This window comes from Pituophis catenifer, unplaced genomic scaffold (genome assembly GCF_029215685.1).
Source record: "Pituophis catenifer annectens isolate HBS135680 unplaced genomic scaffold, rPitCat1.0.hap2 SCAF_3, whole genome shotgun sequence".
Classification (NCBI taxonomy): Eukaryota; Metazoa; Chordata; class Lepidosauria; order Squamata; family Colubridae; genus Pituophis; species Pituophis catenifer.
The window spans coordinates 26,307,984-26,332,779 of record NW_027256883.1 but is presented as its reverse complement, the minus strand read 5'-3'; the positions used below and the strand labels follow the sequence as shown (position 1 = coordinate 26,332,779).

At 39.6% G+C, this 24,796-nt stretch overlaps 2 protein-coding genes across 3 annotated transcripts in view; both read right to left on the bottom strand.

Moving 5' to 3' along the window:
• Nucleotides 1–1,195: 1,195 nt before the first annotated feature.
• COX6C (cytochrome c oxidase subunit 6C) lies at nucleotides 1,196–6,512 on the bottom strand. Of its 2 annotated transcripts, none has more exons than XM_070942094.1 (4): nucleotides 6,429–6,512; nucleotides 3,912–4,039; nucleotides 2,028–2,163; nucleotides 1,196–1,301 (listed from the first exon to the last, which is right to left on the bottom strand). In XM_070942094.1, the coding sequence occupies exons 2-3, from the start codon at nucleotides 4,023–4,025 to the stop codon at nucleotides 2,047–2,049; spliced, it is 231 nt and encodes a 76-aa protein (XP_070798195.1). In that variant the 5' UTR covers nucleotides 4,026–4,039; nucleotides 6,429–6,512; the 3' UTR covers nucleotides 1,196–1,301; nucleotides 2,028–2,046. The 2 variants fall into 2 exon arrangements, with proteins under 2 accessions (XP_070798195.1, XP_070798194.1); XM_070942093.1 differs by lacking the exon at nucleotides 6,429–6,512 and adding an exon at nucleotides 4,905–5,884.
• Nucleotides 6,513–14,175: 7,663 nt separating this feature from the next.
• Nucleotides 14,176–24,796, bottom strand: part of RGS22 (regulator of G protein signaling 22) — an 86,149-nt gene continuing 75,528 nt past the window's right edge. The window contains exons 23-28 of the mRNA XM_070942092.1: nucleotides 22,912–23,091; nucleotides 19,906–20,049; nucleotides 17,790–17,900; nucleotides 16,805–16,913; nucleotides 16,307–16,429; nucleotides 14,176–14,198 (exon numbers count right to left, since the gene is read on the bottom strand). Of these exons, the coding sequence (XP_070798193.1) occupies nucleotides 14,176–14,198; nucleotides 16,307–16,429; nucleotides 16,805–16,913; nucleotides 17,790–17,900; nucleotides 19,906–20,049; nucleotides 22,912–23,091 (690 nt within the window). The remainder of the gene's footprint in view (nucleotides 14,199–16,306; nucleotides 16,430–16,804; nucleotides 16,914–17,789; nucleotides 17,901–19,905; nucleotides 20,050–22,911; nucleotides 23,092–24,796) is intronic.

The window sequence follows — 24,796 nt, the reverse complement described above, 5'->3', positions numbered from 1 at the left end:
CAGAGCTTCTAATGTACTCGAAAAGGTCTTAAAAATTCAGTAAGGATTCAGAGGATTAAAGCAGCCATGTTCAACTCAGGCAATGTTTTATGACGTTTATATGTCACAATATGTTTTATAATTTTTATGTCAGAAAGCAACAATTCTGGGCCAGATGGATGTCTGACAGAATTACGGTATCTGGATGCATTATCAACATAGCTTTTTTGGTTGTAAGTTCACTTGCTTGCTAATTTTTTCCTTACCTCTTATGGTCAGACTGATAACACCAGATTGTCTTAGAAGGACAGCATATTAACAACAGGTGGCAACTGAAAAATGAAAGACTTGATGAAAAAAAAATCCACCATTATCTAATAACAGATTTTGGAACAAGAAGCAAGTGACTAGTTAGTTGAACAAAATCATTTTTCTAACTTTGAAACGTCCAAGAAGGGGCAAAGTGCCATTAATCTGAACAATAAACCTGTAGTGTTCCTTCTGGATGGACCACAGTAGAACTAACGCTAATTTAGATAAGCTGCTATGCTACTGTGGCACAGCTCTTAAAAGCCTAAAGCAGCCATTTGCTTCTGCCCACCCACAGCGATGTGGCACGTTTCCACAACACCTGTTACAAAGTGAACTCTTGTGAATAACAGCAATTTTTAAAACTACTTTTATGTTATCACAAAGGGAAAAAAAAAATCTGGTTGTTGCTCAACAGTGTGCTACCTGCAAGGTACTCAATAAATGTTCTGAGAAAAAAATTATAATGGTAAATGTAAAATGTGGATGCCATACACATGGCCATACACATGGTCACTGAAAACAGTCCAGTCTTCATTTCTCCTTTTTGCCCACTTCTCTGTGAAGCCGAAATTACAAACGGAGAGAAAAAAATTGCTTCCAACTGCCAGCACTGCCACATAACTGCTGCTAAAAGGAAGCTAAAAAGATCCATATCAATCATAATATCAAGATTTTGCCTGTTGTTCCTTAGATTTGACACACCCTCTCCTCTCAGTATTTTATTTTAGAAAGAAAACTTAAAAGATTTCTGCTACTAGGGATATTTCTGCCTGGCACATTGTCCTAGGAGCAGAGGGTGGGGTTAGAAGACCTCCAAGGTCCCTTTCGAATTCTGATGATGAAATATTGCAGTACTTTCCATGAGCTTTGATTGCTATCAACTGAAAGCAGCCAAGACACACACTGAGATAAAGATTTCCTTTAATGAGCACAATACAGGAGGACCAACATTGAAGGTGATCGTTATTGATCACAATAATATTCAACTATTTTGTCTCCAAAGGGAAACTCTGAAAAAGAAAAAAAAAGCAAGTTATTAAGAACCTGGAATTTATTCTCCCATTTTGAAATATCATTTTATGTAAGTTATAAAATATTTGTTTTATGAAGTCCAAAGGTCTAAAAGTTACAATCCTAAAACAAGTTCATGATATGATGAAATGCCACCACAAACATAATTAGCCAGCTTGTGCCTTAATAGTAAAGCTGCTAACAGCATGATTTGAAAACTGATAAAAATTAGCAGCAGTGAAACCTGCTACATTTTTCAGAGAAAGCACATGAATATTAGAATTAAGAAAAGTACATCATCATCAATGGACCAAAAAAAAAAAAAAAAATCATAGGTGTGACTTCAGTTAAAACAAATCTTATTTTATTATTGTTTTACTTTGCTTTAAATGAATTACTCTCTTTTATTCTGTATTTTAATATGCACCAGTAACAGGCCTATGTCATTTCTTTGCTAACAATGTGAAAGTGATTTAATCAGTCTTATTTATGCCACCCAACCCACAAAGCAATTCAGTTGTCTGCCATTGCCTTCTCCCAGAAAGCGTTTTGACTTCCTGGGCCTGTGTGGCTCGAGATCACCCAGCTGGCTTCTAATAAGGGAGAACTCAAACCTGGGTGTCTCACTCAATGTCAGCACTTTAATTGCTATGCTACACTATCTAACCTAGCTTAAAAGAAACATTCCCTTGAATTATTAAAGCATAAGCTGAACAATTGCTTACTTATGATTAGTAGATTTCATTAGGGCTTCACACTGTGAAATATTCCCGCTTTTTTCTTTTCCTCAAAGTCTTTTGCGAAATCAAATGTTTTATAGAAATCTCTGTATTTATTTTGCCTTCCTTGAATGAAAAAATGCTGAAGAGAAAAAAAAATTACCATTACAAGACTTTTAACACAGGAAATTCGATTAAATACTGAATAAGGACATTTTTTAAAAATGAGACCAATGTCTATGAAAACACTGCACTCATGGGCAGCTTAAATTGTTTACAAAGTGTTGAGAAAACAGTGATGCAATGATGAAAAAGGTGTCCATTGTTAACACTACAATCCCGTACCTATTTACCTGGGACTTCCTTAATGACCCTAATTGGGACCAGAATTCTCCTTACTAAACGAAGCAGCCATTACACGAAACACGTGACATCACCGCTTAGAAATGGAAGTTCTAGTTCAGGTAGTCGACTTTTGACCATTTGTCTTTATCATGGCCTCATGAAGGGTGCTATATAACCCATAAAGCACTTCCAGCTGACCTCAAGCATCACCACCCGCACCTCCTGCAGTCACGTAAATACATTTTGGGCATTTGGATACTTGTTCACACATACCATCAGTTGTCAAATGCCCTACAATCATGTTATTGCCATTTGCAATCTCCTCTGCTGGTTTTCCCAGATAGTCAAGCAGGAAGCCAGCAGGGAAGGTTATAAGCTGCTGCCACCTGTCAAAAAGTTTCCCTCTCGTCTCTGGGGACTGACTGAAAGAGCTGCTGTCTGAGAGAGCCTGACATTCCTCTTCAGAGTGCAGAAACAAAGCTTAAATCATGAAGCTCTAAGCTCTGTTTTGGTACCCTCTGGTAAGACAAGGACTTGGTCCTCAAGCTCTGAGATACAACAGGTTTTATGTTCACCTTGCTTTCATTTGCTTCCTGGGAGGCGCCCCACTCTCTTGAAACAGATAGTTGCTTTTCAATACCATGGCTAGCAAACAGTAGGAAGCAGTGAATTCTACCAGGTATTTGGAACCCTGGCAAACAGAATGGCTGTGCATAGGGGAATGTGTGGTGAGCGAGACTGGCAGCCAAGGAGACAGTGGTGGCAAGCCCAGCACTGATACACCCCACCCACCCACCCACCCCCGGCCAAGGAGCATGACAAAGGTCACCCTGGAAGCAGCAGAAGTGAGCAGAAGGGCAGAGATGGGGGAGGAAGATAGTGCAGGGAGTTGAAGCACACCCTACGATTGTTAAGTCTGGCCAGGTTGCTAAGCACCCAAATTTTGATCATGTGACATGAGAGCAGTGCAACAGCCATAGCTTCAAGTACTGGCTGTAACTACCATTTGTTCAGCACCATAACTGCAAACAGACACTGAGCAAATGGTGGTTAAACAAGGCTTATTTGTAATTTTTCAGGACTTGCCCAAATATATAAAAACTAGCTGGATACCCATGATGGGGCTTGATAAATTGACATTTAAAGCTTGAAAATTAATGAGTAAGTTACAACTGGCCTCTCCTCTCCCCTTTTCTCCCTCAGGCTTGCCCCACAGAAGCCTCCCCTATCCTATCCCCTTCACTCCAGAGTTATTTTCAAGTTGGGAGGGGGAGTAGAACATCTTAACAAATTAGTATCAGAGCGTGTTAATAATAATATAAGAAATACTAATGATCTGATGGTCATTTCGAAAAATCCTTTCTTAGTGAGCACCTAGAAACCAAGAGGAACATACATGGCAAATTTCAAGTTTGTAGGCTTTATGGTTCTGGAGATTTCATGATTACGGCGTGAGTGGTTTTCGCTTTTATATATATATAGATTTCACTTAAGAATTTTTTTAAAAAATGGTTTGTATTGAGTTTTAACATAAGAAATCCTGACCTCCAAGAGAAAAAAGCTTCCTGTTACTAAAGTAACTCCTATCAGAAAATTCCTTCTTGCAATTCTTCCCAGGAGATCTCTCATTTGTGGCTTGGGCAACAGACTAGAAGACATATTGAAGCTTTCTCCTAAAACAGAAGGGGAAATTAAGGCTTTGCTATTATGATCACAATATGAACAAGAACAACAAAAATCACAACCACAAAGTATTCCCTATAACAGAAAGGGAGTATTTTTACAGAACTAATTCTTTGGAAATTGTTTTATTTGTTAGAAATACGTGTGGCATATAACCTAGGGCTCTATAAACATTTTGAAAAGAGATTTTCAGTAATAGTTCAGGACACAGTTCATAAAGTGCCACTTTTCAAATTAAAGCAATCAAGTTGCAAGGCTCCAGAAGCTATATGCAAACACACAGCAGCATATATACAGACTGTATGACTGCAACGTCGTTGCTGGTATCCTTACAATTTATATTGATATTGTTTCCTGATTACTTATTTGTACCCTTTGACTATCATTAAGTGTTGTACCTTATGATTCTTGATGAACGTCTCTTTTATTTTTATGTACACTGAGAGTGTATGCACCAAGACAAATTCCTTGTGTGTCCAATCACACCTGGCCAATAACAAATTCTATTCTATTCTATTCTATTCTATTCTATTCTATTCTATTCTATTCTATTCTATTCTATTCTATTCTATTCTAGTCTAGTCTAGTCTAGTCTAGTCTAGTCTAGTCTAGTCTAGTCGTCACTATATGCATACATGCAGCAGAAACAGATGGAAGCAGTTTCGAGGGCAAAAATGCAACTCTATAAAAAAAAAGTGACCATTGGTTAGTAGAGATTTTACATTTTACAAAGCCTCTCATTCTAAAGCCTTGCAGTCGCTGCACAACGTATCCTTCCTTTCCACATCTGCAGATGGCATTTCAGTCTTCCACTTTGGGATCCAGTGTTAACTGTCAGCTGTGACAAGGACTCACCTGTACAGTCAACCTGCTGACATTTTTTTTTAATTCCGCTACTCATCCGAAATGCAGCAATGGTCTCTCCCCGCTTCCAGCACTACAATCCGTAGCTTCCTTAATCATAGTTTACAAATGATCCAGAGGTGGGTTTCAGTTCTGGAGAACCGGTAGTGGAAATTTTGAGTGGCTCGGAGAACCGGTAGTGGAAATTCTGACTGGCCCATCTCCATCTATTCTCTGCCTCCCAAGTCCCAGCTGATCAGAAGGAAATGGGGCTTTTGCAGTATCCTTCCCCTGGATTGGGGAGGAAATGGGGCTTTTGCAGTATCCTTCCCCTGGAGTGGGAAGGAAATGAGGCTTTTGCAGTATCCTTCCCCTGGATTGGGGAGGAAATGAGGCTTTTGCAGTATCCTTCCCCTGGATTGGAGTATCCTTCCCCTGGATTGGGGAGGAAATGGGGCTTTTGCAGTATCCTTCCCCTGGAGTGGGGAGGAAATGGGGCTTTTGCAGTATCCTTTCCCTGGAATGGGGAGGAAATGGGGCTTTTGCAGTATCCTTCCCGTGGAGTGGGGAGGAAATGGGGCTTTTGCAGTATCCTTCCCCTGGATTGAAGTATCCTTCCCCTGGATTGGGGAGGAAATGGGGCTTTTGCAGTATCCTTCCCCTGGAGTGGGGAGGAAATGGGGCTTTTGCAGTATCCTTCCCCTGGAGTAGGGAGGAAATGGGGCTTTTGCAGTATCCTTCCCCTGGAGTAGGGAGGAAATGGGGCTTTTGCAGTATCCTTCCCCTGGTGTGGGGAGGAAATGGGGCTTTTGCAGTATCCTTCCCCTGGAGTGGGGAGGAAATGGGGCTTTTGCAGCATCCTTCCCCTGGAGTAGGGAGGAAATGGGGCTTTTGCAGTATCCTTCCCCTGGATTGGGGAGGAAATGGAGATTTTACAGTATCAAGACTTCAACTCCCAGTAATTGGGGAGTTGAAGTCCACAAGTCTTAAAGCTGGCGAGTTTGAAGACCTCTGATTTTATTCCATGGGGCCGGCATTCGCCATAATTCACGGCCCACCGACCGCAATGGAGAGAAGTAAAATGCAAGTCACGAGCCCAAAAAAAAAAAAAATCGTCTTCTCTTTTCGGTCTCGTCGCTGCACGGCGAGATTCTGCTGCATTTGGCGGGGACCCCAAAATAAACAGAGCCCCCCCCCCGCCCACCAACTGCACCGCCACCGCCAGAAACCCCAAAGGGCTCCCGCCTCCCCCCCCCCCCCCGGAATCTCCCTAGACCAGTGTTTCTCAACCTTGGTAGCTTGAAGATGGGTGGACTTCAACTCCCAGAATCCCCCAGCCAGCAGCGCTGGCTGGGGGATTCTGGGAGTTGAAGTCCACCCATCTTCAAGCTTCCAAGGTTGAGAAACACTGCCCTAGACTGTTCTGTGTGGACCGTCCCAGTCTCCAGCTAAGCCCGGCGTCCCCCCCACCCCACCCCGCCCCCACAAAGGGCAGGGAAGCAGAGAACCGCGCAGGAGGCCGCCGCGGACACTCACGCCCGACACCAACGCAGGAGGAAGTTCCTTCTCTGACCCCTACAGAGCCAAGGCCGTCCTTAACGCCTTCGCTTTCAGAGGAACGGTTCCGGCCTTGCGCATGCGCGTAGGTAACTACGGCAAGCACGCAGCCCAAACTTGCATCCCGGCCGCCGTTTCTCAGGAGAGCGATTGGAAGGGGTGGGGGACGGCGCGGGCGGGATCATCGGCGAAGTGGGCGGGCTTTTGCCAGGCGAGGGGCGGGGCTGACAGTTGACGCAGCGCTGCGGCGCGACGTGGTTCGGGATGAGAATAAAACGCGATTCAAGGAGCGCGTGGCCCCCAGTCGAAGCGGCCGAACTGCTTTTCCCCAACCTGGCGCCCGCGATTCGGCTGTACGATGGTGCTGCGAACAAACTACTCTTGATTCGCTTTTGAGAGGCCTCGTTTACAGTGCTGAGACCCGCAATGCGCTAATCGTGAATCGGAGCCTGCCAGTGTGAAGATAGGATAGAATAGAAATAGAATAGAATAGAAATAGAATAGAATAGAATAGAATAGAATAGAATAGAATAGAATAGAATAGAATAGAATAACAGAGTTGGAAGGGACCTTGGAGGTCTTCTAGTCCAGCCCCCTCTCAAGCAGGAGACCCTATATCATTTTAGACAAATGGTTGTCCAACATCATCTTAAAAATTTCCATTGTTGGAGCATTCACAACTTCTGGAGGCAAGTTGTTCCACTGGTTCTCACTGTCAGGAAATTTCTCCTGAGTTCTAGGTTGCTTCTCTCCTTGATTAGTTTCCACCTATTGCTTCCTGTCCTGCTTTGGAAAATAGCTTGACCTCTTCTTCTTTGTGGCAGCCCCTCAAAGTTTGGGATTGCTAATTTTCGTCTAGCTCAGGGGTCTCCAACCTTAAACACTCAAAAGAGCCATTTGGACCTGTTTCCCACAAAAAAGAAAACACTGTGAGCCACAAAACCTGGGTGGGTGTGGCCAACTCCAGGTCACTCACTTCCAACGATCACATGACATCCCCATAGCCACGCCTACCCAGCCGGTCATTAGGGCAGAGAACCTACCGGGAACCTTGATACTACAGTGGTTTAATGCACCCTGTTATTAACACAGCTGCCTGCAATTTACTGCTGGTTCGAATCTCTCCAAGGCTCAAGGTTGACTCAGCCTTCCATCCTTTCTAAGGTAGGTGAAATGAGGACCCAGTTTGTGGGGGCAATAAGCTGACTTTGTATAAAAAATATACAAAAGTATGAAGGCTATTGCTTAACGCATTGTAAGCCGCCCTGAGTCTCCGGAGAAGGGCGGCATATAAATCAAATTTAAAAAAAAAAAAAAACCCACAAAACCCTTTTGACAACTCTTTCCCTCCCCCTTCTCTCTCCCCCACTCTCTCTGTATCTATGTCTCTCTCGCTCCCCTTACCTGTATCTCTCTGTCTGCCCTGGCCGCTTCTCCATCCACCACCATCACCCTTACCTTCTCAGGCCAGGCAAGGAGTGACTGGGAGGGGAGGGCGAGGGGCGGGGCCAGCCAGTGGTGGGATCACCCGATGGAGGCATAGCAGAGGGCCCAAAGAGCCACATGCACCTCCAGAGCCGCAGGTTCCTGACATCTGGTCTAGCTTTTAATGGAGCATTCATGGCCATTCCTGTGATTTGCATTGCTAAATTCCAAATTCCTCGCCATCCCAGGTTGTCCGGATGAGGAACTGCAGTTTAGCCACCACCACTACCCACAATCCCACCCAAGAAGAAACCCTGCAGAACATCTGGACATAAGAATGCCACCAAACTGAGTTCAGTTCAGACAAACCCTGCAATTTCAGGGATTCTAAACGCAGCTTGCCAACTGCCCTGGTGAGGGGACATCCCTCACCAGGGCAGTGAGGGATGCCCCCTCACCAGAGGGGGCATCCTTCACTGCCCTGATCCTCATCCAGAGTCATTGCTGGTCCTCCTGCCGGGTACCAGCTGGACCTGATGCTGTGCAGTTTTGGAGGCCAGGCGAGGTTAGCTAGATACCACTATCGATATCATTTTTGTGGTTCTGGACTGGAGTTACTTCTGAAAACTGGACTAACAGCTGGCCTGTCAGACATAATTGGCATTGTTGAACACTGAATGCAAAAACAAGTCCTCTGTGCCACAATCAAAATCAGATTTGCTCCTTTTTTCTGGGCCAGGAATGAATTCATGGCAAACAGTTGATTTAGAACTGACATAATGCCAAAGATTTTATAGCATTGTTTAAAAATTAGTATTTTAAAGTGGATGTTATTTAAAACAGACATCAGAATTTCAGACATTTTATTTGGATTTGTTGTACTGTGTTGGGCATACCACAAACATTTTGCTGTGTTATAAATTAAATTGGGACCAATTGATCACACATCATTTTTGCCATAGTGTGACAAGTTTTGTTTTCTGTTGATATGAGTTATAGTATCTTTTACTAAATTTCTGTTATATGGCTTCACGAATATTCCTGATGTAAGTTTTGCCTTTAGATAATTCTAAGTGCAATTATAGAATTTTTATTGCAGAATGATATCATATAAAAATTATAAGTGTCCCATTTTCTGTTTGTTACATCAGACTGCGCTTGGCACTATTTTTAATGCAAAATTAGCTATTTCTACATTTTTTATAAGAAAAGAATTTTTATCTTAAAAAGTGCATCCCATGTTTCTATTATATTAACATATCTGAACTACATGATGGTCTAAAATAATCAAATTTATATATATTTACATTAAATTATTTTTTATTTATTTTTGTACGGCACACTTGGGCATCTTCTGTGTGGTATAAGTATGTATATCCATTTTTTTAAAAAATGTGGCATTCTTTACTGCTTCCTGCCTCTGAGCATAAGATATGAACTTACTTCAACCCATGTTTGCCATCCCGGTATTAATTAAGTACTTGCCAACTGGAACTGGAACTTAATGAAATTCTAGAAGGGTATCAGCAAAGCAAGATGTTAAAGGCAAATGGAAAACATGAACTAATAAAAAGGCTCAACCAGTGGATCTGCAAATTCGGCTTTTGAAGTTCTTTCAAGTACTGCATGCTTTAATTTTGGAGTAATCTTACAATGATGAATGCAAAGAACAAATAAGCAGGAATGGTTTTTCTAACTTTTGGATCATATGAAGATGAAGCAATATGTTGATGGTTACCAGTGATTGCCACAACTATTGAAAGCATTAGTCATTAGGTTGGATTTTTAATCACTGGCTTGCAAAAGCTTTGAGGGTGAGAAAAGAGAAATTTTGAATGCTCCTTTCTTTTCCTTTTTAAGAAAAAATGACAAAAAATAGCAAACTTCATAGAAAAGGTTGCCCAAATAAACTGGACTATTTGGGAGCTTGACAAACGACGATTAGTTTTATTTCAACTGAAAAATGGACTGCAATCTATAAAAACTAATTTTGAAAGAATTGTTTAGAATTGTTTACTACAAAGTCTTACTTAAGTATTCTCCAGATATTTGCAACTCCACAGTTAGTAGAATTGCTAGGAGTTTATGACCACACATTTGGACGTCTCCTAGATTCAGGAAGGTGGACTAAGCACTATTCTATGTATAAACCAATAAAGCACAGAAGGGATCGAAATATTATTGAAGCCATCTGTCAATGTAGGAAACTTTCTGACATTGGTCATTAAGCTGCAGCTTAAAATATTCTATTTCTGGGAATCTTAATTTTCATTTTCTAGTCTGAGAAACAGTTTGTGTATTGACAATCTGCCTGTTATCAGAAAGTATGCCAAATTTGTGATCCTTTTGACACCTCAATTTATTCCAGAAAGTCATCTTTTCAAGAAAAAAGCAGTTTCCTCCATTTGCCAGAATATTACAAAGTTCTGGTGATCAGAGAAGGTACCATGTGAAGATTGGATGTTCTTTATAGAGAACTGTCTTCAAGCTTTGGTTTCTGGATTAGATCTGACTCATGGGCAGTTCCTGCCTTTGTTTTATGTCTAGATTATAATTGTATTATAATCAAATTCTCAGGAAATTCTTCCTAATGTTTATATAGACTCTCTTTTCTGGGAAATTGAACTTGTGGTCTGGATCCTATTTATCAAATGACAAATTTCCCTGATATGAGAGCCATTCAAATATGTTAAAAGACGATGGATGATTGATTGATTGATTCATTCTATTCCATCATGTTGTTTCTGATATCTAGTGACCACATAGATTTTCTCCATCATGATCTATCTTTTTAAGTCTTCCTTTATTTTTATAGTAATTTTATTAAAGATTACAATTTCTAACAGCAAAAACTAATGCAAACTAAATATATTTAAAAGATTTTAAAAAATATAAAAAGTGCATAAAAATAAGTAGAAAAAATATTTTAATGTAGGTTGGAGGACCCATAGCTCAGGCAGTGAAGAGGGCTGGTAATCCAATTTTATAAGTGAAAATCTATTTTCTGAAAGTTAGAAATCTATTGGCTCAGATGCCCTCTTTATAAATGCTTACAGGTGAACATTTAAATAGTTGTGATTCAGGTACTATCAATACATTCTAAGAGGATCTTTGTGGGAAAGGGAATATAGTGTCCTGGATGTATTGATTACTTTGACAAATAATCCCAATGCCATAGCAGGCTAACAGCCGAATAGATAGTCTGAAGTGTATATTTTGTTAATACAGGATCTAAACCAGATGAAGGTTTTAAAATTATGTATATTCTTGCCAATGTGGTTTTTTAAAAATCTGCATTGAATTATCCAGAAATGTAAACATTAATGAAAAATGTAATTTAGCAATGCCCTGTATTCATAGGCAATTATAATTTGGTGATTGCTTCATATCAAGCGTCTCTGGAGAAATGAAGACAAAAAACCAAAAACAATTCAGTGAGAAAAGTTATAAACTGCTAGTTTATTAACAGATTTATTAAGACTAACCACAATGTTACAAAACAGTGAAAAATGACTTGTTGTCAACAAAGCCACAAATTAGTGAATGACTGTCCATGTATTTACTGTCTGCCATTCATTTTTTTCTAACCTCATTCCTTACAACTGCTTTTCTCCAATCATTTCTATGTATCCTGTATTGCATTATGTTTCTCAAGATAATTTTATTGTATTTGATCAAATGGATGTCAAACTATGAAAAAATTATTCCTTTGTAATTGTGTAAGCCTTAAAAGTGTCACAATCCAAACATAATAATTATTAAACATTGCCATCTATAAAACTGTTGCTGGGCATATCAATTAACCTTGTTTTGTTAATCTAATTCACACATACTGTATGCTATGATTAAAAATGTTTTATACCTAATATACCTAAATTACAACTATATTAATGTTGAAAACGTAATATCTTTTCTTTAGAAAAACCACAATAGATCTGCTAATCTTTAGATGCCACAAACCATCACACTTCAAAGTTTAAAAAAAGTTTTAAGTACCATTGATTTTCAAATAAAAATATATGAGTATGTGGTTTCACTCTCTCCTTAAAATAAAGTAGACTGCAAAGAAGGTCCTAACTTGACTGGATCATGATTATATTTCTCCCTCTTTCAGTTAAGATTTGAAAGACTGAGTGTAAGTTGGATAAAATCGTGAACTACTCTGGAAAACTGAGGGATGGTAATTCAAGGGAAGAAGACATGGTGGCTCAGTGGCTAAGACGCTGAGCTTGTCAATCAGAAAGGTCAGCAGTTCAGCGGTTCGGATCCCTACTGCTGCGTAATGGGATGAGCTCCCGTTACTTGTCCCAGCTTCTGCCAACCTAGCAGTTAAAAAGCATGTAAAAAATGCAATTAGAAAAATAGGGACCACCTTTGGTGGGAAGGTAACAGCATTCCATGCGCCTTTGGGTTTAGTCATGCCAGCCACATGACCACAGAGACGTCTTCGGACAGCGCTGGCTCTTCGGCTTTGAAACGGAGATGAGCACCGCCCCCTAGAGTTGGGAATCACTAGCACATACGTGTGAGGGGAACCTTTAATTCAAGGGATGAATTATAGTCATGCAAAATTCTGTGAGATTATCAAGCAATGATATTTCTTATGACAGACAAATAAGACATCTACTTTACACCACTTCTATCAAACCCACAAGGGAACCATTGTTTTACTGCGTGGGTGGAAACAATTCTGCAAAACCAAGTATCAATCAAGCAAAGTTTATCCTCCCTGACATATGCCTGGATTATATCCTTTATATAATAAGTCTGCTAAATCTGATTCAGAATGGAGCTACTGAACGGGAAAAACAAGTTGTTTGGTTATCAAGTGTTTGAAGGTGTCATGGGGGACATATAAAGGATTAATGGATTGATGTTTGGATTGGATACAAATATTGTCCAAATCTAAAATATGGGCACATTGTTGGTTTCATATTATATTTGGCTGGAGAAAAAAAATAAATAGGAGTTTCTTTTTAATATATGACATAAATACTTGTTATAGAAAAGAAACAATCCAGAGTGCAGTTGTTTGACATGTGGCAAAGAAAACAAATTTCTAGCATGGTGAATCTGATCTTAGACACAAGGCCAAAAAAAAAAAAATGATGCATCATAAATCTAAAGCAAATAATCTGTAACAGGTGAAGGCAATCATTTTGCAGAAGGATTTCATTTGTTGTTTTTCTTGTGGTTCCTCCTCCTTCTTCTCCTCCTCTTTGATGCCCAGAGGGACCAGGGGCAGGATTTGGTCCCAATTTTTCCCTTTTGGAATGACATGTTTTTGGAGAACATTGAAACCATCAAAAAAAGACCACATATGGGCCACAGATATTTTCCCTCTTGATACATACTTCATTGTTTAACATGAACATTGCAAAAGGAAGAAAGAACTAATGTATTTGAACCCTTCAGCAGCAATCATCCACAACTCAGCTCAAGCTCTCACTGTAATTTATAGTACGAATCAGATGTGGCTGTGAAACAATATGGCAGATAGAGAGTCACAGATGTTGCTGTTTTGAAGCCCTACAAATTGCTCTATCAGTGGACCAGCCCTGATGTTCTCGGGAATGTTTTCTACATCTGTTCCTAAGACTTCTATATAATGAAAGCAAGAGGAACTGCCTTGAAGTTAGTCCCAAGAAGTGCATGTTGCATTTCAGAATCCTCGTGAACAGGGGAGGGATTCAGCCTATTCGGACCGGTTCGGGCAAGCCGGTTGCTCCGACAATCAGCTGAGAGCGGACTGGTTCACTCCGACGATCATGTGGGCCCGTCCGCCCGCCTCTGCGCTATACTGACCTTCATTTTATTTTTTTGAAGTCCAGCTGATGGGCATGGCAGAGTGGATTGCTGCGCCTCAGCTGTTTTACTTACCGGGACTGCAGTCAAAGGTAAGTTTTAGACCGGTTTGGAAACGAACTGCTTGTGAAATATATAGGCTTGTCAGTGAGCCGCAAACCTCTCAAATAGTTTATAAGTAAATTAATTAACAATTCTTCCTTCATTAAAAACAAGAATATAATAGCAGAGGATTCCCAATCTGACACTGAAAAGTTGTTGTCTCCAGATGATAGGAATTGTATTCTAACATAGCTGTTAAATTGTAGAAGGCTATAATAGTACAGTATATAAGGAAAAAAGTCCCACTGGCACTGAATGCACCAGACTTAGTTTCTTTCCTCTCTTGGTAACTTATCTCTGAAAAATAGGGCAAACCAGTGAGCAACGTTCATTTATTTCTGATAAATTGTGGCCCCACTGTGAATGTAAACTCATAATTTCTTCACCAGTTTCCTTAAAATTTTGATGGTCCTAGTTGGGAGGGAAAGACACACAGGATTAATACTATAAGAAACAAAAAATAATACCTGTAAGACAGAAAATGAACACAATTCTTACAGTTCCAAACAAAAATCTAGGGGAATAAATTATTTTGCCTTTTCACAGGTAATTCCAGCTGACAGTTGCTTCTAAATTTGTGAATATATCATTTAATTTATTTAATATAAACATTTCTATCCCTTTCTAGTACATATGTTATCTCTCTGAACAGTTTATAGTATTTAAAAACAGCAATAAATTCAAATAGAAGATATTAAATAGAAATCACCTCAAAGATCAAATTAAAAGCATTAACAAAAGCAAATACAGAAAGGTAACCATTTGAGAAGAGACAAGAGATTTTCTAAAATTCTTGGCCTATTGGTGAAATGCCAGCAAATAATAAGAGCCTTGATAGTACAGTGGTTTAGTGCACCCTGTCATTAACACAGCTGCCTGCAATTTCTGCTGGTTCGAATCTCTCCAAGGCTCAAAGTTGACTCAGCCTTCCATCCTTTCTAAGATGGGTGAAATGAGGACCCAGTTTGTGGGGGCAATAAGCTGACTTTGTATAAAATATACAAAAGAATGAAGGCTATTGCTTAACGCATTGTAAGCCGCCCTGAGTCTCCGGAGAAGGGCGGCATATAAATCAAATTTAAAAAAAATAAAAAAAATAATGAGCCCAGGGAGCCTTCCAAAGTAGGGATTCCAAAAGCTTAATTAAAAAATATTTTCTCTTGCCTCAGTCAAAAATATCTGTCACAGAAATGGGCTTTTCCATAAGATCTAGTAGACCGGACAGCAATACAGGATGCGGGGCCACCCCACAAGACATCCTGGATCAAAACCCTTTATACATGCGCATGCACGTAACTCAACTTGAGCTCTGTGCGCGTATGTGTACGCTGGCCCGCTGCTCGTGAGGCCCAGTTTCCCTCTCCCCACTCCCAGCCAGGCCACCAAACCACAAAGGTTGGGGACTGCTGTCCTTTTTGAAGATAGCCTCCTCCCCCCCCCCCCAAGAAATATACGTTGCAGAAATTCAATCTGGAGGTAAGTGAAGGATGGGTTTACATAGGCAGCTCTGAATTTATCAGAAACATTTTCTGCCTTCAAAACTGGCCACATGATCTCAAGAACAGAGGCAGTTACTTTAAAGAGTTACAGGCAGGTGGTGTGCTTGCGCTCCTGTGCATTTTCAAATCTGAAACACAGTTCAACTACAAAGATTGTGTTGAGGTTATGGAGTTAATCTGGAATGAAGGATGTTCATATGCCCAATCATTGTGTTTAAATGATAGGAATGTGAATGATTAATCCCCACATATGTGGGTAGCTCAAAGAAAAATAACATCTGCTTCTTCCTAGAACCTTGGGTACCAAAAAACCCAGCTTTCTATATATGTCTGATTCTCTACATCACCATTGCAATTAATTGTAGCATTGTTCAATTTCCAGCCCTCTGTGTTTGCTGTGATTTAGTTACAGTTAGGGGCATAATAGATCATGTCTAAAAAGACATTCCGTAAACATATTAAGAACATGATTAACTATTTCCCACCAAAACTGGGGCCTGAAACAGTTAACATTTGGTTGAACAACTCTGAAGAATGCAAGAATACTAATATTTGTGAACTAGAATTTTGCAGTATTTATATGACATCACTGTGCAGATGGTGAACTATAAATTAAGCTAACAATATCAGTGTCAACCATTCTTTTGAAAATGGACTAAGGAGAAGAGGAAGCAATTACTGCAGGAGGAGCATTTGCCCACTGCAGGTAGAATGACAACAGTACGAAATCAGAAGAGCAGGGATGGAAGGAACAAGAATGTTTTTAGGCAAGCTGATGAAAAGCTTTCCCTGCCAGCTTGGAAGGGCAAATCTCCTATGTAGGCAAGAGGGAAAGAAACGCCAAGTATGAAGTGCTGGAAAAAAACCTACTGGCACATCAAGGAGGATGGGCTGCTTATACTTACGTGCTCCTCCTGGACTGAATCCACAAGGCATTTCATTTTTACATTATTATACAAACTGAGCATCTGATGAAACGATATTTGTTATCAACATGGAAAATTAATTGAGCTCCTAGAGACATACTTGCAGTATCTTTAGATGGGAATGAACGTTGCTTCACAAAAGCTGTGTTGAAGTTTGCTGGGGGAATAGATTTTTCGGAGCCTATGACTGTATCACTTTTCAGAGCGAGGAAAGATGAGAGACCTGGGGGGGAAAAAGAAAGAAATGAAAGAAAAAGAGAGAGGGGGAGGGCGGGAGAAAGAAGGAAAGGAAAGGAAAGGAAAGGAAAGGAAAGGAAAGGAAAGGAAAGGAAAGGAAGGAAGGAAGGAAGGAAGGAAGGAAGGAAGGAAGGAAGGAAGGAAGGAAGGAAGGAAGGAAGGAAGGAAGAAGAAAGAAAGAAAAAGAAAGAAAGAAAGAAAGAAAGAAAGAAAGAAAGAAAGAAAGAAAGAAAGAAAGATGAAAACCATAATAAAGCTCATTGTCTTCAGAGAACATACTATTGTTGTGCTTCACATAGTTAGTAAGGAAACAAATGTTAAATGGGCCCACAAAAACCTTTCTCATTGATGAAAAGCTGACCTGAATAAGCAGATGCTGCAACTGATTTTTTCTCTAAATCTTCTTGAACCTGCAGGAGAATCCTTTCTTGTTCAAGAGCTTCTATGTACTTTGAATAAGACCAAAAAAACTGCAACAAAGAAATTAAAAAAAAAAACAAGCAAACAAGTTAGGTAAATGTGATAGTAAGCCCATAAATTGGCAATCCTTTTTTACATCCTAAGATAATGTTAGCAATTCTTGCTTTCAGAAAACTGAAATCTTAATAAAAAAGAATAAAGTTAGTATGGCATTATTTATCAATGGGGCAACATAATCATTCATGTTGTTTCCTAATACCACTTGTAATAAGAAGGAGAATTTCCAGTACAGACATTTGAAGAGGTTGAAGAGCCAATTTCCTCCAAGGCAGTTGTGAAATATCTGAATTTCATATCAAATCAGTACTTTAATTATTTGGATTTATATCCTGCCTGTAGTGGGTAAAATACTGAATTAATCTGCACTATATGCCAGCATCAAACATACGCTCAGTTATTTGCCAGGGCTATTTGTCCCTTCTCATAAGTATTTTCACATTATTTAAGAGACAAACGGTTTTTCCTTAATTTGTTTTGCAATTTTAAGAAGGGCTTTGATTGTTTTAAATTAATAAAAATAACTTCAACATGTTCATTCAACATTTTAAATTACATTTTTTTTAAAAAAAGCTTCCATTCTCATTTAGCAATATGAAGCCCCTGTCATGAGAGACATTCATGTAAAGTGAAATTGATATGAATTTCAGACGTGTCCAGCTGTTTGCCTTCTTTTCCAAAAATAAAGGGAAGGGGTCCAAATGAATGCTAGCAAATTCATTTGCCCACAATTACACAATAGCAATTTCTTAAAAATGAAACTGGTAACACATCAGAAACAGCTTTCAATCTGTTTCCTAAATCCACTGGATCATCCCAGATCACCACTCTGTGCTTCAGGAAGGACTGATAGAACATGATTCAATTACCTCTCGGCCCAATCCAGAGAAGCTCGTCGATGGCGAAAATTCAGCTAAACTCAGTTTTGAATCAAGAGATGAACCTGTTTTCCCAAGAATAGAACTTTTCTTCTTTTGTACCTAGCATTAAAATAAATAAATATTCGATTATTTCTGAAGTAAAAAAAATTACTGGACAGTAGATTTCAGTATATTTTTGAGAATCCACTTTATATCTTTTTAAAAATTTTGTATTGGTTTTAAGTTTGGTTCTAGTCAGACTTCTCTTGAATAAACTTTCTCTTATAAGGAGACTCCTGTTGAGAAAGATTTCCAAAATAATTACATTTGGTAGACAAAGGAAGTATTTTGGGAAGTAGTTAGAAAGATTATCAAGGAATCCAAGCAAGATCTCTTTGAGGCTCTAGTCTTGGTTTGCAATGGGATTATGATGGACTCTTCCAGTTACTCAGTTCTACAGAGGATTTCTATAGGATCCCAGACCTCTTTCTCCGAGTTCCTCTCAACCTCTGGTTCAAGCAAGATCTACAGGTAGTCCTCACTTACCAACAGCCATAGGGACTGGCAACTCTGTGGTTAAGCAATGCCAGTGATTAAGTGTGACCATGCCAATTTATAACATCAGTTCAGGTTGCTGTCATTAAGCAAATCATGCATAGCATTAAGCACTGTGACTACAATTTATAACTTCCTGTCAACTTTCCCATTGGCTTTGCTGGCAGAGAAGGTCTCAAATGGTGATCATGTGACCACAGAATGCAGCAGTTTTCATAAATCTGTGCCAGTTGCCAAGCATTCAACTTGCAATCACATGACCCCAGAAGCACTGCGACAGTTGCAACTTTGAGGACTGCTTGTAAGTCTCTATTTTCAGCACTGTTATAAGTTCAAATGGCCACTGAACAAGTGGTCAGGAAGTAAGGACCACCTGTACCGAGGTTCTTTTTTCGTTTTTCCTCAGGTGATGACCCTCAGCCTTGTCCTCCAAGATTAGCAGTGAGGAGAAACACTGAGCTCAGAAACAGAATGTCAAATGACAGATTGTTTCTCTTATGGATGAGAAGATTTGGCTTGCAATATCCAAAATAGGTGAGATGTTGCTTGTCAGGTTGGTTGTGGGAACCAAGCAACATTCACTTCCGTCATCATTTAACACTCTCTCCCTTGTTCATGGTTGATATCTGCACCTACTGTAAATACTGCTTTCTGCTGAGTATTGTGGAGGAAAGTGAATTTCTTCACTTCCCCACTTCAGTATTTTCCCACAAGGGTGGAAGTTAAAAATTTTATTATGGTGTCTCTGGAAACTGAGTCATGTTACTGGACTTCTTTTCTTTTCCTGCTGGTTAGAAATGTTTCACTGCTATCCAAGTAGCTTCTTCAGTCTAAGCAAGTTAGTTGGGGGACCCCATATCTGTCCTTCAGGGTGGTTTCATTCCTCACCTAACCTGAATAGGCTTGTTAGGTGAAGGCAGAGTTCTTGGGATGTAAATGTTCCATTTGGAGGGTTACTTCACAACATATGATATGAAGCCCTGTTCTCTTCTGTCTTTCCTTCCATATCTCTGCCCCCTTCCAATCCTAACATTTGGGCTGGGGTCACTTGAATAATAATATTTTAATAATATTTTGATTAATGGATCCTATGCATACAGCATTTAGCAACTCTCTGCAAATATAGAATTACATTCTTGGGAGAATTCACAAGAATGAGGATTCTTAAAGCAGCTTTCCCCAGTTCAGACTGAATTACAACATTGTGTATGATGTGAACCTTATTCCCACACATCTCAAAGGCATACATTTAGAGAAAGCAGATTTATGGAGAGCTGGCATCAAAAGGTGTTTTCATCTAGGTTGTTATACTTCAGCAAACTTTCAAAGTATGCTTCATTATAAAATATTGCTCTCTCTCTTAAAATTCCTACAGTGCCAGAAATCAAATATAATAAATGAGTAGTCCTAAATAGGGGAAATGCCATTTGTAATGTGGACATTTTTTTTTATTTCACTTCTGCAGGATTTGGATCAGGTACAAAATAGTTGTGCTATTTTGAGAGTTTATCTTACTTTGAGTGATTCACATTATTAACTGGAATGTGTGTTGTTAATCTGGTCTTCTTACCTTCTGTTCTAATTCTCTTGCTTTTTTAAATTTCTGTATCTTCTTTTCTCTTGCCAAGCAAGGCAAAATAGCTTCATCAGTCAAATTACCTCGAAATTCACAAAACATTGGCCAAAATTTAAAGAGAAGTGCAAAAATAGTCATCTGAAGCAGGGAAATAGAAAAGGATGTCTTAAAATGCAGTACTCCACAGAAACAAACACTACTGCAGACAATTAGAATATTTGCCAATGATAAATGCTTCTAATGCATAGCACAAACTCCCAGCATTGTACATATTGCCTTTTAATATTTTATTCCAGACAGGCAGATGCTTCCCATCAAAATGCGTTTATGGTTGATGAAAAATTTCTTAAGCCACAGTTTCAAAGCCTTTCCTTAAAAAAATTATAATGTCTTGCATTAATAAAAACATTAACTGGTGAATTGTTTTTAATATGAGGTTTCTAAAACCAACCAAACAAATTACATCAGAACTACTTTTAAATCCAAATTGTTGTCCAGAATATTCAACTTTTGACAGATGAATGGTGCCTCTTTTGAAACTTAAGTTTTTGCCTCCAGAAAAGTTCTGAAACAACATTGCAGAACTGGTGAGGTTTTTTGAAGTGATATAATCTCTTTGCAAGAGAGATTATTTCCTTTACATTACTGACACAAAAGAGATATGAAAGTACAGATTGTGCTGGACCAGGGGGTGTCAAACTCATATCGTCATGGCGTTGTCACATGACGTATCATGACTTTTCCCCCCTTTGCTAAATCAGGCGTGGACGTGGTCAGTGTGTGATGCATCCAGCCTGCAGGCCATCAATTTGACACCCCTATACTGGATTTATGAACCCAATCAGGACCAGAATTTCCATTGCTAAGAAAGACACTTGTTAAGTGAATTGTGCCCAATGTTATGATCTTCTTTGCCATGGTTGTTAAGCGAATTACTGCAGTTAAGTGAATCATATGGTTGTTAAATGAATCCAGCTTCCCCCACTGATTCTGATTGTCAGAAATCAACTTGGAAGGTTGCAAATAATGATCACATGACCCTGGGATGCTGCAACCATTATAAATAAATGCAGCCCTGAATTTTGATCACATGGGAAGGCTGTGACGGTCGTAAGTGCAAGAACTGGTGGTAAATAATTTTTTTCCAGTGCTGTTGTAACTTTGAATACCCAGTAAATGAACAGTTGCAAGTTGCGGACTACTTATAAAATCAGAGATTCAAAAATTCACTATATGGATTTCTGGAAAATTAACACTAAATATAGGACATTTGTATATTTATCTTTCTCCTTACTTGCCTAGCATCTGTGTCAGTTGCAACTCTCTCCTGCCCGCCAGGCACAAACTGAGGGGATACAAGGAGAGCCATCACACTTTCCATGATCTCTTCTCTCAAAGCTCCAATTTTAGTTTTTGAAAGTTAATTTTATTTTCATGCATAAGTCATTAGAACCTCTCAGAAGCTATTTGATGTGGGAAAGGAAAGGAGCCTGGTGTTCAAGAGGACCTCCAGACCAGTGGTGGGTTGCCCCTGGTTCGGACCGGTTCACAAGAACCAGTAGTAAAACCAGCAGGAGGCCCCACCCACTGCCCTGGATGTCGTTATCGGCGATCTGTGCATGCATGTGTGGTGTGCATGTGAATGAAGTGAGCGTGCGCGCACAATCCTGTTGCGAACCAGTAGTAAAAGTAAGTAGAACCCACCCCTGCTCCAGACTATGAGCCAGCATCAGCTGGGGGGCCAAAAAGACTCAGTCTGGCTCCTCCATGGGGTATCAGAGGGAGAGGAGCAACGCACAATCAGTCTGACAAGATTTTGTTAATATAGCATTAATAAAGTGTATTTCTGGTCATCTTGTGGAGACTAGGTTCTTGTGTTTCAATTAAAGATTAATTGATCTTTAAAAGGTGAAGGATAGTGGAAGGACGCAACACTCAGGTGTGTTTCAAGGTGAAATGATGGAAGGATTATTAAAATACATTTTGAAAAATGATTTTACCATCAGTAGTCAACAGTAATTTTTACAAGATACCTTATTTTGTCTATACAGCAAATTGCTGCCACTCACACTTATGCTTATTTTTTAAAGGGGAATTGGAACAGGAGTATATAATTGGATCCAGAAGCACTCTGATTTTTTTTTAAAAAATTAATAAACTGCTCTGTGCACTGATGACATATATTCAGCACAAATCTAAAATCTCTGTACTTTTGTATGTACATGTGCGCATGTGGAGAGAGAGAGAGAGAGAAAGTGAGAGTAGAATATCCTATTTTTTCTTATCAAGAGTTTCTTGGGTATTGCATTGAACAACTCTGAAAGATCATATACTTTTAGAGTATTTCTTAGGAATCACAAGAAACCAAAGTTGGAAGTGGCCCTGAACAATATTTGAATGTGACAAAATCTTATGTAAAGGTAGCCCTTGACGTACGACCAATGGAGCCCAAAGTTTATGTTGTTAAAGGAGACATTTTAAATGAGTTTTGCCCCATTTTACAACCTTGCTTGCCACAGTTGTTAAGCAAATCACCACAGCTGTTAAGTTAGCAACATGGTTGTTAAGTGAATCTGGCTTCCCCATTGACTTTGCTTGTCAGAAGGTAGCATAAAGGGATGACATGACCCTGGGACACTGCAGTCATCATAAATATGAGTCAGTTGCAAGCATCTGAATTTTGATCACGTGACCAGGGGGATGCTGCAAGGGTCATAAGTGTGAAAAGTGGTCATAAATTACTTTTTCAATGCTGTTGTAACTTTGAACGGTCATTAAATGAACTGCTGTAAGTCGAGGACTACCTGTACACAGATGGAATCTCTATGCATATCATGGATCCCATTTTTCATTTTTATTTTTAATGCCCTAATATAAAGCTAGAGTATGCCAATCCAGATTCTGTAATAGGGACAGCTTTGCGCCCATCACGTTCATTCATAAAAATAATTCTCAATCTACACAAAAGGCATTGGCTACCCACAAGGCTTATTCCTGTACCTGTGCTTCTCTAAACACATATGGGCCTAGCTCTTTCCTGTGTTCAATGATCTTTTGGGCTTGGTCCTGAGGTATGTCAATCTGAAGAGCAGGTGGAATGGCAGAATTAATAAAGCAATTGATAATGGTTGTGATCTTTTCCTGAATAATGGACTCATCGCAGTGAGAATGACACAGGTCCTGAAAATGAAGAAACGAAACATTCAGAGCATATATGCAATTACACAGTCAACATGTAAATCAGTTTTCCTCAACCTGATGAGTTCCAGATGTGTTAGGATTGCAACTTTCATAATTCCCAGTCTGTATGGCCAACAGCTGGCGGGAAATTCTGGGAACTGCCATCCCAACATATCTGGAAAGCACCAGGTCAAAGAAAGCTAATGCAAATTATTTAGATAGTGAGCTTGATTTATGTCTAAAATACAGTTCCCTAGCCACTCTTCAGGTTCTATTTCTCAGGCCAACTCACTTTACAAAAATTTCCCAGGGAACCATTTCAGAATCAGAGCTTCATTGTGTGAAAATCTTCTTCAGTCATCATCACCTACTTCAGTTTGGCAAGAATCTGAAGAAGTTCTCAGAAAAAGATCTCAGTAAGTAGGCAAGTTCAAAGTTTCTTTAGGAATCAGATAAAAATTCATGTTAGAAGGGAAGATCTCACTCCTTTTGGACTGCAACCATGTTAAGGACAGAGAGAATAAATTAACTCTCAGAAGACCCTTTAGGACAGGGGTCTCCTTGGCAACTTTTAAGATTGTGGAATTCAACTCCCAGAATTCCTCAGCTAACAAAGCTTCGCTGGTTGAAGAATTCTGGGAGTTGAAGACCACAAGTCTTAAAGTTGCCAAGGTTGGAGATCCCTGCTTTAGGATGCCAATGGCCAATTAGGTGACCTTTAAGATATTGTATGAATTATAACTCTCAGCCCTAAGAAAAATGATAAGCAATGAGGATGATGGCAATGTGTACTTCAGTAACATCCAGTGAGCTGTGGGGTTTTTTTGTCTATTCATTTCATGTTATTTAGCCATAATGTACTATATATTTTGATTCTATGCCAAGCATGTTCTTGTGTTAAATGATAACAAATATTGCAAACTGTGTTAGATAGATACATGAATTTGCCACCACTCCAATACACAACTAATGAACTGTTTGAATGTTACACTTAATAGTATCAAGACATCTCTAAGGATGAATTCACACTAGTTTCTCACAACACACACACATATACACTCCTTATCCACCTATTTTTGGGCTCTTCTGCATAGTTAGTTACATTGATCTACTTTTCTCTCTCGTCCTTGAATTCAAAGGAAAACATACTGACCAGAGGTGGGTTTCAGCAGGTTCTGACCCGGTCTGGAGAACCGGTAGCGGAAATTTTGAGTAGTTCGGAGAACCGGCAGTAAAAATTCTGACTGGCCCCGCCCCCATCTATTCTCTGCCTCCCAAGTCCCAGCTGATTGGGAGGAAATGGGGATTTTGCAGTATCCTTCCCCTGGAATGGGGTGGGAATGGAGATTTTACAGTATCCTTCCCCTGCCATGCCCACCAAGCTATGCCACGCCCACTAAGCCACACCCACAGAACCGGTAGTAAATAAATTTGAAACCCACCACTGATACGGACATAAATTGCACTGCCTCTTTATGGGGGTTGCCTGAGGGCATTCTAAAGGACCTTAAAGACTTGGGTCTTCTCCCAGGCTTTAGGCTAGGGTAGTTGGAGCCCCTGAGGGGCGTATAGCATCTATTTTAGATATTGACCAGATTCACCATCTGTTTGCAGTTTTAGGTAAATTGTTATTTTTATATTAACTTGCATGTGAACTAGGAGTCAATCTGAATTCAGGCAGTACCTGTACTGAATGAATGAATGA

What these genes read in the sequence shown, in the direction of transcription:
- COX6C (XM_070942093.1), bottom strand. Translation starts at nt 4,950, where the DNA reads ATGAGTAGCGGAATTAAAAAAAAATGTCAGCAGGTTGACTGTACAG. An exon ending in TCAGCAGGTTGACTGTACAG is followed by an intron (nt 4,040 to 4,904) that starts GTGAGTCCTTGT and finishes CTTCTGTTTTAG; the next exon opens with GAGAAAGCTTCAATATGTCT. An exon ending in GAAGCTTTTTTCTCTTGGAG is followed by an intron (nt 2,164 to 3,911) that starts GTCAGGATTTCT and finishes TTTTCTCTTCAG; the next exon opens with CATTTTTTCATTCAAGGAAG.